Consider the following 18,125-nt stretch of genomic DNA (forward strand, 5'->3'; position numbering starts at 1 on the left):
GCTAAGTTGCTGAGGCTGGCCATGAACCCGTGATCCTCCTGTCTCTGCCTTCCAAGTACTATATTACAGACGTGTACCACCACACTTGGCTCAGGTGAGTTTTAAAATATACTTTCATGGGAGTGGAGAATGGGAGTATGTATGATAGAAAGTTTCCTCTGAAGCACTAATGATAGCAAAGTCTCAGGAAAATGTTGAGGGTGTGGTGGCGGATACTTGGTACTTGCTTGGGAGGCTGAAACAGGAGGATCACAAGTTCAAGAATAGCCTCAGCAATGTAGGGGGGACTTCGGGAACTTAGCAAGAGCCTCTTTCAAAATAAACAATAAAAAAGAGCTGGGGCTGTAACTTAGAGACAAAATGCCCCAGGCTTCAGTCCCTAGTACAAAAAAATAATAAAATAAAATTTACTGGGCAAGGTTGGCCTATACTTGTAATTCTAGTACTTGGGAGGCTGAAACAAAAGAGGAGAATTGCAGGTTTGAAGCCAGACTTAGCAGATTAATGAGGTTCTCAGCAACTTAATGAGACCCTGTTTCCAAATAAAGTGTAAAATAGGCTTGGGGGGGGGTAGCCCAGAGGTGGGAGGCCCAGGGGTTCAAACTCCAGTAACACACACACACACACACACACACACACACACACACACACACACAATGTATTAGCTTTCTAATCATGATGCTACCATGCTTAAAGGACAAAAAAAAGTCTCAGGTCACCTGGGAAAACATAAGAGACCCTAAATGTTTCTCAGTAAGATTAGTAATGGAGCTGGGCGTGGTGGTGCACGCTTGTAATCCCTGCGCTTGGGAGGCTGAGACAGGAGGATTGCACAGGTTCAAAGCCAGCCTCAGCTACTTAGTTAGTGAGGCTGACAGCAACTTAGTGAGACCCTTTTTCCAAATAAAATATAAATAATAGGTCTGGGAATATGCCCTGGAGGTAGAAAGCCCCTGGGTTCTACCCCCAGTACCACCCCTCCAAAAAAAAAAAAAAATTAGTAATGGAAAGCATATATTGAGATTTTGGCTAGCCTTCGTCCCCAGGCCCTGGTAAATTAGTTCTAATTCTTTAGGATTTTCCAAGTGATAATTGTTTCTTTGTTATTCATGTTGGACCTTTTGGACTATATCTGATAGTTTATGGTAATGAGGAAATGGGAGCTGGCCAGGCTGTGATTAGCAGATCTGGGCTTGAGTCACAAAATGCCAGCCTGACCCCTGAACTGGAGAGAGGAGTTGCAGATTACATTCAAGCACATGACAATGATTCAATCAGTCAAGCCAATATTAAGACACCACCCCCACCCAAACCTCTGGACACCAGAGCTCAGGGAACCTTCCTTAGAAGACAAGACTGTTGTCACACATCATGTATCCTGATTTCATGAGACATGGCAACAGAGACTGCAGGTTGGGGACTGTTAGGTTTAGATAGAGAATGGCCCATAAATTGCTGGTTGGAGTTGATGTCATTGAGTCACAAAGGTTATGATCCCAGCAGTGGATAAACCTATTGTAATGAATTGATCTGGGTGGTGTTTTATAGGCTGGTAATGTTGGCTGGAAAGGGTGAGCACCTGAGGTGCAGCCTTGGGGATTATTTTTTTCTTTTCTTTTCTTTTCTCTTTTTTTGAGGGGGAGTTATATATGGTTCCTCCTCATTCTGATTTTTCTTTTGATTTCAGCCTCCATGGTGCAAGGAGCAGAGTCTAATTGTTTTTCCTTTCTCTGCTTGTTGCTGCCATACTCTGAGATCTGCATTCCCTAGCCTCAAATACCACCAAGGAAAACTGGGCTAATAAACCTTCCTTCCTTGATGGGCGTGGTGGCGCCCGCTTGTAATCCCCACCTTTGGAAGGCTGAGACAAGAGGATCACACAGGTTTGAAGCCAGCCTTGGCGGGTTTAAGAGACCCTGTTTCCAAATAAAGTATAAAATAGGTCTGGAAGTGTAGCCTGGAGGTAGAAGGCCCCTGGGTTCCATCCCCAGTACCACCAAAAAAAAAAAAAAAAAAAAGAAAATAAATAAACCGTCCTTCCTCTAAGTCATGTGGTCAAATTTTCTAGATTGTAAGCTGTAAGAATGCTGACCAGAACGGGGGCTTTCCAAGACCACGCCTCACTGTCTCCCTTTTGGCTGGTTCTGATGTGTACTTTTCGCTACAGTACAACCAAAATTCTAAGGTTAATGCTTTTCTCAATTCTGAGACTCATTTTAGCAAACTGTTGAACCTGAAGGGGTGGTGAAAACCTCTGCATTTGTCAGAAATGGCTCTCTGAGGGTCCCGCATTTGTGGCTGGTGTCTGAGGTGAGGGAGGTCTCATTTGAGGACTATGTCCTTAGGTTTGAAATTGGTAAACACATGAAAGTAGGGCATTTTCAGATTCTTTAAATAAGTTTCACCTGCAGGGAGATGGAGCCCTCCAGCCATTTCGATCTGAGATCCTTTTCTTATGATGGAAATAGAGGTGATTGCCCACTTCTTCGCTCCCTCCCGCCTTCACTCACTCAAAGTGAGAATCAGTTCTCTTGGAGGTGTTTGGACCTGATTTGATGCTTAGAGTAAAACCTCACACCTACCAGGCACTTCTGATATATAATTACCTAACGTGAACTCTTTTAACTTGGCTTGCTTGTTTCTTATTTTGGTTTTTCATCTCCTACCTTTTCTGTGCAGTGCTGTAGGGATGCTGTAGTGATTATAGAAAACTTTTGTGGGAATAATAGCTCTCAGCAAGAATATAAAACAAATTGCATTTTCATAAATAGAAATAATAGGTAGCTTTGGGAAGTAACTTGGTTCTTCTTACTACTACATAGGATCTAATTTTTAAAATGTCTGAAAAGATAACCTCCATAATCTTTTTGCACTTAAATTATCATTTAAGAATTGTGTGTATGTTGCTGGGGATTCAACCCAGAGACATTCTACCTTCAAGCTATACCACCAGCTGTCTTTTATTTCATATTTGGAAACAGGGTCTCATTAAGTTACTGGAAGCCTAAGTTACCTGATAAGTTGGGTCCCTCCCCCACGTGGAACAGGAAGCAGAACCCCAGAAGTCAGAAGCGGAGATATTGCGAGACTCCAGGTGCCTCGAGACTCCAAACATTGTGATGCTACAGATGTCATGAGAGAATCGGCATGCCTATAAAACAGCGGTGCCTCCGATCCCCCATGTAACTCAGCTGGTCGATCAGGACTATGCACAACTCTCCAGATGTGTGGCCCATCGGTTCCTTTCCCCCAGCTGTCTGACTCCGGAGGGTACTAGGGTTGGGGGCCTAATAAAACAGCGGTCTCTGATAACCCGGTTGGTGTTTTTACCTCCCTCCTAAACCCCCTAACTCTATTTTCAACTATTCATTACCGAGGATAGCTTCTAACTTGTGACCCTCCTTTCTCAGCCTCCCAAGTACTGTGATTACAAGTGTGCACCACCATGCCAGGCTACTCAGAAACTTCTTAGTGCTTTATTTATAGCTTTCTAGTGGTGGTGATTTTTTTCTTTTGTATGTGTGGAAGGATGAGGGGATACTAGGGATTAAGCCCAGGGACATTTACTTTGAAACTACACCTCCAACCCTATTTTATGTCTTTTATGACTCACTAGGTTGTGGAGGGCTTTGCTAAATTGATGAGACTGGCCTTGAATCTGGGCTCAGCCTCCCAAGAACTGGAACTATATGCCTATACTAGCCCATCTTCATGATTTGTTGTTATTTCTTAAGATCCTTTCAAGAAGAAAAAGAAAAAAAAATCAGAGAATCTCTTTGCTAGCCGAGGACAGTTACAGCAAATAGTATGTTTACTTCTGTGCTAGAAGAGACATTAAAAGGCCTTCAAGTAATTGTTCAGTGCTCTGTTTACTCAATCCTCACTCGACACTCATTGTCATTGGCTTTATTTTCTAACGTACACATGGAAACCTTCAAGAAGCAGAGAGCAGCCCACCCCAAGATCATCGACTCAGGTGAATGCAGACACATCTCCTTTTCACGTTTATTTCATTTTGTTTTAAGATCACAGAAGAGCAGAGCATTCATACGTGTAAAGTAACAGAAGAGAGAAACAGAATTTAAATACATTTGAAACGAAAATAAAAAAGCTTTTTTTCATTTCAATTTTTTTTCTTATTTTGTTTTTTACACACGCTGCGCTTTTTATTTTCCTTCACAGAGCTAGTATCCAGGGAAAAAGAATCCACCCAATAAACAAAAATTAAATACCTTGAGCAACCGAAAAACCTAAACAAAAAATGGCCATGTGTTTATATCATCAAGGGAAGATCAGTTCATGTCTACAGGGCTGAAAAAAGGAATATATTTATATATATATATATATATATTTATATGTATATAACACTGTTAATAAGGAGAATTCTAACCAAGAGCAGGATTTATACACCTTTTAGTAGAGCAGTGAGGAGAGGGTGAAGCGACAGGGAGGAGGCTGGAGTTGTTCTAAGCTTCTCTCCCCCTGTCATTTTCTTCCTTTCGCCTCCTCCCTCCCAGTAATAGCTGGGGAGCAGAACTTGGCCACAACTCACCAGGACCAACCATTTGCATTCTCTGGTGAAGAGCAGTGACTTAGGGAAGTGGGTTCTGTTTGTCAAAGGCTCTTGATAGCTTAGGATTACTGCTGCGTGCCACGAAGCTAATAGTTCCATGTGTTTTCTGCATTTGCAAGAAGCAGATTTCACTGTGCCTGGCTTTACAAAGAGAGGGCTTGTGCAGAGGAGAAGAACGTACTTGTAGGGGTGGATTCAGGTGCACCATCCCACACAAGGTACCTCTGAAATAACCGTGGGAATGGAGATTTGTTCTGTGGGCAGATCTCTGTTCCACTTACAGAGAGCTTCACAAGGACTCGAAGCCCATTGTGTATCCTTATCTACACAATGTGATACTACGGCTGAAAAGTTATGAATAAGTACTGCTCTTCAGTGCCTAGGAGACTCAGGTTCCTTCTGCTCTTTCAGGCACTAAATGAGAAGATAACTCTGGACAAATGTTGAACATCGAGGAGAGCTTGGGACAAATGGAACTGAGCTCAGTCCATCCAGAACGTGGCACAAGGAAACAATTCCCAGATAACAGCTTTAGCTTCCCTCCTTCCTGCTTAAATCTCTTCTCAGAAAACTTTGACTTTCACATTTGATTTTGGCTTTTACGAAGACTCAACTCTTTCTGTCTTCTTCAATTGTGGCCTCCTAAACCATGCTTATTTTTGTCTTATTTTCAACTTGTCTTCTTTAAATAGCACAGACTCACACTTTTTTTTTTTTTAAACAGAGGCCTGTTTTCTCTCCACCCACTTGCCTAATTTCAAGTTTGAGGAAACTTACCCCATGAGAAATTCTCTCCTCAACAGAATGTATTGTTCTCCTGTTTCTCACAGATCAGCCTTGTGAACTTGCCCAGGACCACATGCTTGCAGCCATCAGCCCAAGCCAAGAGTTTCCAAGGACATGCATTTACTATAATGAGGCACTTGGCCCAGGATAAAAGAAGAAGGATGCTTCTTTTCATGTGCACAACTTCCTCATTTGTTACATGCATGATGCCCAGTCTGGCTATTTTCCTTCCTCCAAAACGTTATTAGGATATAGTTCAACAGTTGGATTTTATAATATTATAAACAAGGAAACAACCCTGGCTAGTTCAACATCCTCAGTGTACGCTGAATGTAACTCTTTTCTACATAGATGAGAAGTTTTGATCTGAAGAGTGTTATAGTTAGTCCCCAGACCCTCTATTCTAGAAAGCGTCAGCTTTTGAAATGGAGATGGTAAGCTGATGGTTCTGAGACCAAACTGGAGATGACAAACAAATGCTTGAAATGATTAGGTGGGTATTACATTAAGTGAACAGAAAATTCAGAATCATAGATTTTGGAGGTAAAAGAGATTTTGAAGATGTCATCCATATAACTCACTTTTTGGATGAGAAAACCAAGACTCAGGAAGTTCCAGTGGTTTGCCATTGCCACAGTTTGTTTGTTTGTTTGTTGTTGCCAGACTAAGAAATCTAGCCCAATTTTTCTGACTCCAAATTCAATATACCTTCCACTTTGCTTAAAACTTGTCATTTATCTTAGGTAGAGAAGAGCACTTTAAGCCTCATGTTAATGTGACCTAAATTGCTTTCTAGAAGAGTCCTTATGGAACTTTCATGTGGTTCCTGAAGTTCTCTTTCTTGTGACACTTTACTCATTCAGATTGTAAGAAAGGTATATGTATATATTTCTGTAAAATACATCAGGCACTTCAAAATGACTCTAAGAGATCATGCCTGAGAGAGATACTTCCAACTGAAGAGATTGTTTCTTACTTGTAATATTCAGAATAGATATGCATGCTGGGCGTGGTGGCTCATGCTTGTAATCCCAGCATTGGGAGGCTGAGACAGGACGATCGCAGTTCGTGGACAGCCTCAGCTACTTAGTGAGGTTCTTCGCAACTCAGTGAGACCCTGTTTCAAAATAAAGAATAAAAAAAAAATAGGGCTGTGGGTGTAGCTTGGAGGTAGAATGCCCCTGGGTTCCATTCCCAGTACCAGAAAAAAACAAAAACAAAAAAAACCCAAAAAAACCCAGAATAGATATGCAGAGAAATAGGGATACGAGATAGGGGCTAAAGCAAAGGTGGTCATTTTCTAGGATGACTCAGCAAGATATTTCTCAAGGATATAAAATTGTGTGTGTGTGTGTGTGTGTGTGTGTGTGTGTGACTTTAGATTGAACCCAGAGGCATTATCCCTATGAGCTCACCCCCCAGCTCTTTTTATTTTTTATTTTATTTTGAAACAAGTTCTCCCTAAGTTGCTGAGGCTGCTCTTAAATCTGCAATACTCCTGTGTCAGCCTCCCAAGTACTGGGATTATAGGTGTGTAGCACCATGCCCTGTTCACATATTTCTTGTATTTTACTCTTTATTAGAATTAAAATGACAAAGAAACTCTCTCAATGTTTTTGTTGAATGGAAAACAAAAGCCAAGCTGTACTTCTCATCATCAGGGTATAGAGGGCTTCCCTGGAGCTGTGGTGAGGATGAAATGACAAAACAGCTGAGAGTTGATGTAACAGACACATGAGCCCCTCAGATTCTCCTCTTTTTCTTTTTCCCTTGCTCTGCCTTCTGGTGAGACAGCTATGGCAACAGTTGGAAGAATCTCTATTTACGTTATTAAGGAACAAAGTGGTAACCATTTTCTTGTGACCTGAGCAGGAAGTGTGCCTTAACGGGTTCCTGTGAGCCTGCTTCCTTTGGCTGAGAAAACCTTAGCTTTGGGCTTTTAGTCAATTTTTCCCATCTTGACATGTGAAATGCTTTGGTTTTTCTCTATTTTATTTGACTCCCCCCCCCAACCCCGTTTAAAATTTATAGGTTTAGCTGAACTTGGGCCTTGCATGGAAAATGAAGTTTACATAGTTTATACTATGTACATAAACTAGTGATTTACATTGATTTACACATGATTGGTGCCTAATTTATTAATCAGCACACAGTATGTAAATGCGCAGAAAAGAAATCAAGATTTTAAAATAAGTTTTCCAGGATATCCATAAACATTCGCTGGTGTAAATGTTAAACCTAAATCTAATGTTAACACTAGCTTCCTTGCCAAGAGGAGAGTGATGTACATTGCTGGGTGAAAACAAATTCTTTCTTAAATTTTAGTGGGCGACATTTGAACAGCATAGCTAAATGCAAATGTGAATAGTTTACTTCTCTTCCAACTAGCATGCACATAAATGTAAACTCCATTTTGCGTTTAGTGTGATGTTTACAGATATTATGCCAACCACGATGGAAAATTTACATTACGGGGGCAAATGCTTTCTTTGGAGGAGAAATATTTTAGATACTTAAGAGCAAGCTTTCTGAAACTGGATTTATGTGTCTTTAACTCAGGGTCTTATCTTACACTTTTCATGGGATGTTTATTTGTCTTCAAAATTTTAATAGTTTTTAGGGCAGATTTAGCATTGCACTTCCATTGCTATAAAATCTGATAGTCATCAGGGACCAAAGCTCCATACAGGCTAAAAGTTCATGAAGATGAAGAAAAAAAAGCAAGGACAAGGATATTCCCACAGTACATGGTCCATACATGAATTTCTTTTAAGCAAATAATTAAAACATGGGAAAAAAAATGGGGCTCCAGGTTTTTCTAAAGAAAGCATAGTTCTTATTTTTTTTTAAATAATCCAAATGCAGTACTTCTCATCCTTTTAAGTTTAAACTGTTAATTCTAATTTTCTTATAATACACACATTATTGTAAATATAGCATCTGTAAATGTAAGATTAAAAAAAATACATACACATATATATATATTATTTTTCCACAAATAATTCAAAGCCTGCAAAGAGCAAAATGAGAAATCCAGGGAGACTAGCCAATAGAAACGGTAAAACCATAACCAACTTGGGGATGAACCAGCAGTTCCGGAGGAAGAAAGGAACAGCTCAGTAGGGTATAACTCAAATAGCTTCATGCTGAGGAGTTTAGTTTTTGTTTGCAAAGGAGGTAAGTCCATTTTTGGAGGTGAAACATATTTTTGTTTCTGTCCTCCAAGAGCATGAAAATCACGAGTACTTTTACAAGGTCTCTTGATAGCCCCAGTTGTCTGACTATGTAGTAAAAAAAAAAAATACCCATGACAAGGGAGAAGACTTGGAAGAGAAGGCAAAAGTCAAGAGAATAATCCTTCCCAGCAGGAAATACAACTACATTTCTGTGAGTCTTAGTTTTTTTTGGACAGAGGAATTAAAAATTTTTTTTTTTTTTTACATTGAGGATTGAATCCACCTCCAAGCCATACCTCCAGCCCCCTTTTTTAAAAAAAATTTTGAAACAGGGTCTTGCCAAGTTGCTGAGGGGCTCACTAAGTTACTGAGGCTGATCTAGAACCCGTGATCCTCTTGTCCCAGCCTCCCAAGTACTGGATTATAGGTGTGAACCACCATGACTGGTTTAGACACAGGGATTTTACAACTTTAAAAAAAAACAACTATTCTTCCAACAAGACAAAAGCTTTTCATGAACATCAGCACAAAATATGATTAGAATTCCACAGTTAGAAAGCCTAGAATGTTTCTCCTTCTTCAGGACATGCTCTGGGGTAAGGTCATTTCTACTTGGCTTAAAGATGGCCTAAGGATTTTGTTTGAGGAATGGTGGTTTCACTTTGTCTGCAGAGGATATAAAATGTATCCACCACTCAGATTATATGGTGCTTTCCACCCCTCTCACTGTATTATTTCCAGTCAACAGATGTTTTCAGTGCATTATTTGCCACTACACAAGTTTCTAAAAGGGATTTACACCTTATCAGAGCATGGTCGAGACATTCTTTTCAGTGGTGAGGTGACTTTCCTCCCATGATAGGGTGGAGACTCTAAGAAGGTCAGGTATATGATTAAAGCCTGTGACATGCCAGGGGCTTCTGTTCCTGGAACTGGTACTAAAGATAGTGGAATCAAGCTATGCTTCTTTTTTCTTCCTGGATCTTTAACCTAGCAGACACTCTTCCAAAACTTCCACTTAAGGTGTGGCTGCCTCTTCAACATAAGGGGAGACAATTACCATGGAAGGTAATGCCCTTTTACTCCTGTGCTGAGAAGACCACACTGTTAGAGAAATCCCTGATTGTCTAGCAGTTGACACTACATTAGGAATATGGCTCACCTTCCCTACCGTTCACTAGCTGCTTTTTTAGGTAAGGATGCCTGCCCTTCTCAGGATCTGCCATCAATGCTCTTACCCATCCCCAAGCCCAGTTTGTCCTGTATCATGTCTACACTGCAAAATCATGAATGAAGGATGCAAGAAGCTTCTGAAATCAACAGTAGAATCCTTTAGAACAGATTTTAAATACCACACCTATGTCCCTCTTCATTCCCTTCCTACTTTCCTTCCTTCTTTCTTTTCTCTTCCCAGTTATGAAATGTTTCACTTTGTATCATGTGACAGCTATTTTCAAGGTTCAAAACTTGACGAGATACCATATTTGGCTCTGTAGGATGACATTCAATCGTGGCCTCAATTATAACCCACTGCCCTTCTGTAAGCTGAACCACTCACTACCAGTGCTTCCTGTAATCCAAGTGAGAGAAGTGGTCGGCTCTCTGACAAAGATACCTGCATGCAGAGAGTCAGCCCTCTCTGTAAGACCTCCAAGAAAACCCTTGGAGTGATGTGGCAATGTCAAGCTTTTCATACTCCTACAACATTTGCCTAAATTAACTACAAGTTGCTCAGATCTTTTGGTTAAAGAATTAGCTCATATTTCAGTGTTAATTCCAAGATGATTCTTAGAGATGTAAATTTAAATAGAGCAGGGAAGGTGGGTGGAGTGCAATTCTTAGTGGCTTGGCCGAGAGTAGCTACCATGGACAACGGTGCCACAGAATCGTCAGTGGACCAGAAGGGGTGATGTGGGCAACCAAATCCAGAATTATCCTCAAACACCAGGACAAAAATCTGCAAAGGAGCACAAGGAGCGAATTCCTTTTCAGTATGGTCAATGCTTTTTATTAGTGCTCTGATAATAATATTTCCAGAACATGGGAAGGGGCTACTTGGACTTCTATTTGTCCTGTCTTGCTCACTCTCACTGTACTGTATCTAAAAGAGGAAACAATCTCTGCTCAGGGGGATCCTTGGGGCAATGCAGTGTTATTGAAAGATTAGGGAGGAGGCGAAATGGCTGCTTAGGCTCTCCGTGAGGCTCATTCTCCTGCCTTTGGGAGTTATCACTTGGAGACTTTTCCGTGTCTGGGGATTGGTTCAATTACTTGTTGCTCTCTCCTGCAGCAAGCAGGGCCCAGCTTGGAAAATGCCAGGAAACCTATGGATCCCTCAGACTGATGAAATAAGAGTGAAATCGGAAACCTTCTCTCCTAGGTCATTTTGTCCCTGTCACTGACTTGTGCCACTGGTTGCTCACCCCACCTAGAGTAGGCACTTTCATTGACAACGATATTCTGAGTGACTCCTGACTGGGTCTGATGATGGGACTAGGAGGAATGTGGGGTCCTGCCCTGAGAAGGGGCACAGCTTGGTTTGAATGCACACTGATGTCATGAGACAGCCATGAATGGGGAGGAACTCTGCTCCTCGCCTCCCTCCCGCCATCTCCCCCCAGCAACTTGTGACAGCCGCATCTCACAATTACAATGCAGGACAGTATCTACAGCACAATGAGTCTATGTACACCTGGACCATTCCCTTGGCATGCTTTAGAGAGAGAGACACACACACACACACACACACACACACACACGCTCACACACACCTACACCCACGTGAGAGCGAGAGACTTGAGCACACACGCACAGTGGAGAAAAATCAAAATGGTACTTCCTAGCATTTGCGGCGTGACGAGGGCTCTGGGAGTTGGTGGGGGTGAAGAGAGGTGGGGGTGGGGCGGGCACTTGGAATAGGCATGGGGGACAGAACACATTGGAGGGAGAGGGGGTGATCTCAAAGGTTGGAGAGATAGCAGAGGCAAGAGAGCCTGTTCAAGGCTCAGCACGAGACTCCATTGATAGTCTGAAAATGGCTACAGATCAGCTTGAATGGAAAACAGAATAAAAAGAGTATGGAAATATAAACACCAAAGGCAAGACCTTATTTGTTTTTCTTTTTTCCCCACAGATGAAAAAGGATGAAGGAAGAAAGAATAAAGTGTTGTGGGGGGAGTTTATATCCATCTGGTACTTCTTCACTCGCCTTAATTTTACAACATCTGGATGTCCTTAGTCTTTACACAGCATTCATTTGCTTAGATGATATACACACATATCCCAGCAGAACTTTTCCCACCCTGAATTATACTCGATTTATTTTTTATTGATGGACTTCAAAATTGTTTAAATGTTGCGTTTTCTTCTTCGTTATCATTATTTCCCCCTTCATTTATAAACACACAAAGTTGTGAAAGAAACAGTCCCCCCCCATCTCGTGTGCTCTCTCTCTCTCTCTCTCTCTGTATCCTGTGTGACGCATTTTTTGTGTGTTTTTTAAATTATTTTTAAATTTTTATTCTATTAACATTTGCTGAGAAGGCAGAGTAGCGATGCTGCCAGCAGCCACAGTGGTACGGCCAGACTGATGGATCCGTTTATTCCTCTCACCGACCCAGGTCCTGCAGAGTAAAGAAGAGAGAGAGAGAGAAAAGAGAACAGTTACATCCTGCCCATTTCAAGCCAAGCGGTTGCCAGTGGGGTCAGAGGTAAGGCCTGGCCGGGGGCTGCAGTCTCAATGTCAGTACTCTCAGGTGCAGCTCAGAATCATTCCTAATGGGAGGCTGAGACGGACGGATTGAGAAAAGAAATCAAACAAAACTACCTTTTCTAAGTCTTTCCCAAGAAGGGGCTCATTTATCAAATCACTTCTAAATACAAAATGTCTTTTCTAGAGAAGGCCCTGAGCTGGCAGTTGCTGCCATCTAACAGTGTTGCAGCCTTTGGTCCTCTCCAGATCCTCTTACATGCTCTGTCCCAGTTGACACTGTTATGCCAGCACTCATTAAGATTCCAAGCACTGGCTTGGCGTGGAAGTGCACATCTGTAATCCCAGTGCTGGGGAGGCTGAGACGGGAGGAAGACAGGTTCGAGGGTAGCCTCAGAAATTTAGTGAGACTCTCAGCAACATAACAAGAACTTTTTTCCAAATAAAACATACAAAAGGGCTGGGGGTGCATCTCAGAGGTAGAATACCCCTGGACCACCCAGAACCACCCACCCACACGCATACAGATTTAAGCCTTGGCGAGAAGCCTTCAGCAGCCTGACCTCCTCCTGCTGATCCCTACAGCTTGAGTACAACCTGGAGACAACCCATAACCCCCTCCTTTCCTGGGAGAGAAGCATTTATTTGTTAACTGGGAGGTGGATTGTTACAAAGTAACCTTTCTGGGTGCAGGGTACCTTGTTGGGGGAGAAAATAAGTGAACAATGCATTGCAGAGACTTAAGGAAGCAGAGACCATTTTGCCCAAACTCTTCATTTGGCACTTTGAAAAATAAAGGTGAAAACCAAAAGGAACCAACCAACCTAGGAGACTTAAAAGGCGGATTCAAGCCCCCACAGAAGTGAGATGTGGACCCACCCAGAACTCGGCATGGCACGGACATCTGGTTTCCCTGCCACCACCCAAGCTCCGCCAATGGAGCGGGAACCGGGGCAGGCGGCCGTGGTGCTAACCAGGAGAGCGGGATGGATGGGGGGGAAGGTGGGCAGGGTTGGTGTGTTGGTGTCAAGAATAGGGTCGGGCAGAAATCATGGTAGTCCCACTGCAGAGCTGGTCTCCTGTGCTTTACTCTTTCCGTTGTCTTTTTTCATGTAGTTCTGCTCATATTCCAATAAAGGAAATGACATGTTTGCTGCAGAGACTTTGGCTTTAAGTCTATATACTTAGTGACATTCAAAAAAGAAATTAGTATGACTCTAATTATGAGTCACTTTGAAGTTTTTAGGGTCTGTATACAGATGTGTGTGCGTGGAGTGTGCGTGCATGTGTGTATGTGTAAAACTACGATGTGTCATGGAAGCATTTTCTGTTATATGATTTTTTTTGAAACTCTTTATTTTGATTTTATTTTATTCTATTATTATTATTATTATTTTGTGTGTGTGTGTGTGTGTGTGTGTGTGTGTGTGTGTGTGTGTGTGGTACTGGGGTGGAACCCAGAGGCTTTCTACATCCGGGCTATACTCCCAGACCTATTTTCTATTTTATTTGGAAACAGGGCCTCACTAAGTTGCTGAGAGCCTCACTAAGTAGCTGAGGCTGACATCGAACCGGTGTGATCTTCCTGTCTCAGCCTCCCAAGCACGGGGATTACAAGCGTGTGCCACCATGCCCAGCTTGAAACTCTTTATTTTTCTGTAGTATTAGAGATTGAACCCAGGAACATTCTCCTCTAAGCTACATTCCCAGCCCTATTTTGTTGTATTTTGTTTTTATATTTATTTATTTATTTATTTATTTGGTGGTACTGGGGTTCCTGGAAACTCTTCTACCTCCGGGCTACACTCCCAGACCTATTTTATACATTTTTTAATTTGGAAACAGGGTCTTTTAAGCCAGCGCAGTTGGCTTTGAACCTGCGCAATCCTCCAGTCTCTGCCTCCCAAGTGCAGGGATTACAAGCGTGCACCACCACGCCCAGCTTTATTTTTTATTTTTATTATTTTTATTTTATTATTTTTGTGGGTCTGGGGATGGAACTCAGAGGCATTTGACCTCTGAGCTACACCCCCTGCTCAATTTTTTATTCTTTATCTTGAAACAGGGTCTCACTGAGTTGCAGAGGGCCTCACTAAGTAGCTGAGGCTGTCCGAGAACCATGATTCTCTGGTTTCAGCCTCCCAAATGCTGGGACGACAAGTGTGCGCCACCACGCCCGACTTACTGTATTTTTTTTTTTACTTTTCTTTCTTTTTTTTTTTTTGTGGCAATGGAGATGGAACCCGGGGGCATTCTACCTCCGAGCTACACCCCAAGTCCTATTTTTTAGCCTTTATATTTTTTGAAACAGGGTCTTACTGAGTTGCGAAGGCCTCGCTAAGTAGCTGAGGCTGTTGGCGAACCTTCTGTTCTCAGCTTCCTGAATACTGGGATTACAAGCATACACCACCACGCCCAGCCCTGTATTTTATTTTACTTTGAAAAAGAGTCTCACTAAGCTTCAGAGGCTGACCAAGAACCTGCAATCCTCCTGTCTCAGCCTCCCAAGTACTAAGATTACAGGTGTGAATCACCACACCTGACTTTTTTTTCCCTCCAATAAAACTCTTAACAAATATGGCAGATTGAAGGTGAGATAAAAGGGGGAAATGCTGAATTCAAGAATGGTTTCCTAATCTCTGTTTCACGTAAATAATACAAGCAATAACAGTGATAAAGCAAACCCAACAAAGGATTACATAGCACTTCCTACAAGGTATTGTTATAAAATCTCTATAAATATAAGAATCAGCTGTGCTGTGAGGTGGTACTGTAATAAGACCTGCCTTATAGTGAAAAATCAGGCATGTGGGGAGTCAGCCTAGGATACGGGTTGACACCACTTGCAAGTGGAGGAATTGGGGTCCCCACCCTGGCGTCCAGCTCCAGTCTTTGCCTTTCTCAGCTAACCAGTGAGGTTCAGCAGCCAGTGAGCCTTTTTGTCAAACATTTGACAACTGACCGTTAGGTTAGGTTAAAACAATAGCCGCACAAACAGGAACTACAGGCAGACATGTATTAACTTTGCAAGATGATTTTGAATAGAATATTTTTGATGAGGATGCCTTCTTGAGAATATTACTTAATATAAAAATATGAACACATGCAATCTTTAAGTAGCACAGTAACCATGTAAAATGAGCTTTATCGTGTATGAAGCTATGGGAACATAGAAGAAACTAATTAGCCAAACACCCCAAGTACTAGGATTACAGGCGTGAATTCTCTGGTTTTCTGAATAGATGTGGGACCATGTAAGACACCTCAGTAACTTTCAGACACAAGGAGATTGTCTCTTGCATAAAACACCTTATTTGTAATTGAGGACGTGCATGGAAACCCTGGTGTCCCGAGCGTGGCTTCTTATCTACTCTCTCCATGTCCTTCACCCCTACACATTTTGTACTTTGGGGACCTTAAAGCCCTCTTAATGGAAGCCCCGCAGGGCTTTCATTAGGTCACGTGATGTCAGATCACAGATCACATGAGCTCCTGGGCACATTTGTTTATATCAGTGTATCAGTGAGGTCTTCAAGAAAGAAACAGTACACAAAAATTAAGGTCCTACATGGTTAAGCAAAAACGATTTCTGTTTTGCCTCAGGGATAGTATGAAAAGGGTTTTCAGAATAAGTTCAATTTTATTTATTTCCATAATCTGATTTTTAGCATTAGGACAGGCTAGATTATCTTTTTAACATCCTGATGCTGAATAGTATCTGGGCATAAGGCTATGGAAAATAGTCTTGATTTATTTGAACGGTAGCAAATATTTAAGAAAGCAAGAATTTTATCATTGAAAAATATTATATAACATATATGTATTATATATATATGTTATAATATGTATAATATATGTTATAAATATGGATAATATGTTCCCATATAACATTCTTGCCAATGTGTATGCATGTCTATATATACACACACACACACAAAGGGTAGTAGATATGCTGCCTACATTCTCATATATACATATATAATATCATACATATTAGTTGTCTTTTAGTACACATAATACAAATTACCTGTTAGTTTCACATGCTATTTTATGTTAAAATAGGGAATTCCAATATGACTACATTAATCTCTAATTTTATTTTCAATAGTATTACTATATATGAAATGCATTTTGCAAATCTGTTAAAGGTATCTTTGTTTCTACCAACTATTATTTAAGTGCTCTCGTACAGTGATTTGATGTGCTTCTGTGACTTACTCTTGTCATAATTGATTTTGAGAGTAAATAAATAGACTTGATAAATATCAGGGTAAATGAGTGCTAGTTGGGGAATCATCACAAGTGTCTATGCAATTATATATATTATATATACATGTAATACATATATATTACTTCATAGGAGACTACTTCAGTTAATGGCTATTTCAGGGAAGAATAATCAGCAAAATCATTAATTATGTTTTAGTTCATAGTTATAAAATTTCTGCTTATTTGTGGAAATGCAAATGATAAATCTTATTTCCCATGCCAGATGGCCAGGCTCAGCAAGTGCTTTCATATACTGACGGATATAATGAAATCAAGAGTCTGCAAACATAAATTAGCCTTAAGAATAGATGGGAAAATAGAATAACAATTCAAAAACTTGCTATATGTTTTTTGTATAACAGACAAAAATCATAATTTGGTATCTAACCACATTATATCTGTATGTTATGTATATGACTGGTAAATAATCCATAAATGGTAGCATTGTGATTGTTATTTTTGTTATTGACAAAGGTATTTAGACTAAAAACATGAATAAAATACCAACCTGAATCAAAGGTATGGGTTTTTGAATTGAGCTGAGGCTTTTAGTGTTTGACTTTAAGGGGCAAAATTCAGCTGTAGCAAGACTCAAACCTTAGGTTAACACACCAGGTAAAAGTTTTCAAACCCAGGGTAGATGAGATTGTATCATGGTGAATGTTACATTGCATGTTGTCATGACAATACTTAAAAAAAGGGCAAAACTTAGTCGGGGTGGTGTATGCTTGTAATCCCTGTGCTTGGGAGGCTGAGACAGGTGAATTGCAGGTTAGAGGACAGCTTCAGCAACATAGCTAGATTCTCAGCATCATAAAAGATTCTATTTCAAACAAACAAACAAACAAACAAACAAACAAAATAAAGCAAACAGGACTGGATATGTAGCTCAGAGGTAGAATGCCTTTGAGTTCAATCCCCAGTTCAAAAATAAATCAATATATAAATAAATAGGGCAAAACTTGCAATTCTGAAGTTGAAGTATATGAGACACCTTTTTGTCACATCTCTATTCTACAGATCTAATGTAGGATGCTGAGGCATTTGTCTTTAAGTAAAAATCTCAAAGAAAGGACAGGTGGTTTTTCAGCACCTGTTTTAGAGACCATGTGATTAGAGATACTTTGCAATTCAAATCAGGCCAACAGTAGTCTGTTGTTTCTTCTGAGTCCTTCGGCTCCATTTCCTGGGTTGAGGGCTAGATTTATTCTTAGTAGTTTTCCCCAGTGATACTTGGGTATTTATTTCAGCCACCAAGGAATAAGAATCAGTCATAATTTTACTCCTGTATATAGTTCAGACATATAAGAAGATCAGAGGAGTTATGTTTGAATTCTTTTTAGAATTGTTAAGGGCTGATGAAGTGACTGAAAATAAAGTAAAAATGTAAACAATGCATAAGACAGCCATTTAAAAAGGAGATCAACAATCCTCAGACTCTCCTAAATTTCTCTCTTTGATATCTAGATGTGCAGACACGGGTGTCCGCGGAAGCCATGTTGAAAGGGAAGCCTGAGATGGTGGACTTTGGCGCCACCTGCTGTCCATTCTCTGTTAGTATGGCTTCCTCTGGGCAAATGAAGTGGGAATTGTCAGGGAAATACTGGTGTTT

General features: G+C 40.9%; 1 protein-coding gene across 2 annotated transcripts in view; it reads right to left on the reverse strand.

Annotated features, from left to right (window-relative positions):
• Nucleotides 1–12,060: 12,060 nt before the first annotated feature.
• LSAMP (limbic system associated membrane protein) overlaps nt 12,061–18,125 on the reverse strand; it is a gene marked incomplete at both ends in the record, with an annotated part of 648,209 nt that continues 642,144 nt past the window's right edge. For both annotated transcript variants that reach the window (XM_080696222.1, XM_080696221.1), the window contains one exon: nt 12,061–12,158. In XM_080696222.1, coding sequence (XP_080552348.1) covers nt 12,061–12,158 — 98 coding nt within the window. The remainder of the gene's footprint in view (nt 12,159–18,125) is intronic.

The sequence above is a fragment of the Muscardinus avellanarius genome (genome assembly GCF_963383645.1).
Source record: "Muscardinus avellanarius genome assembly, chromosome: 5".
Taxonomy (NCBI): Eukaryota; Metazoa; Chordata; class Mammalia; order Rodentia; family Gliridae; genus Muscardinus; species Muscardinus avellanarius.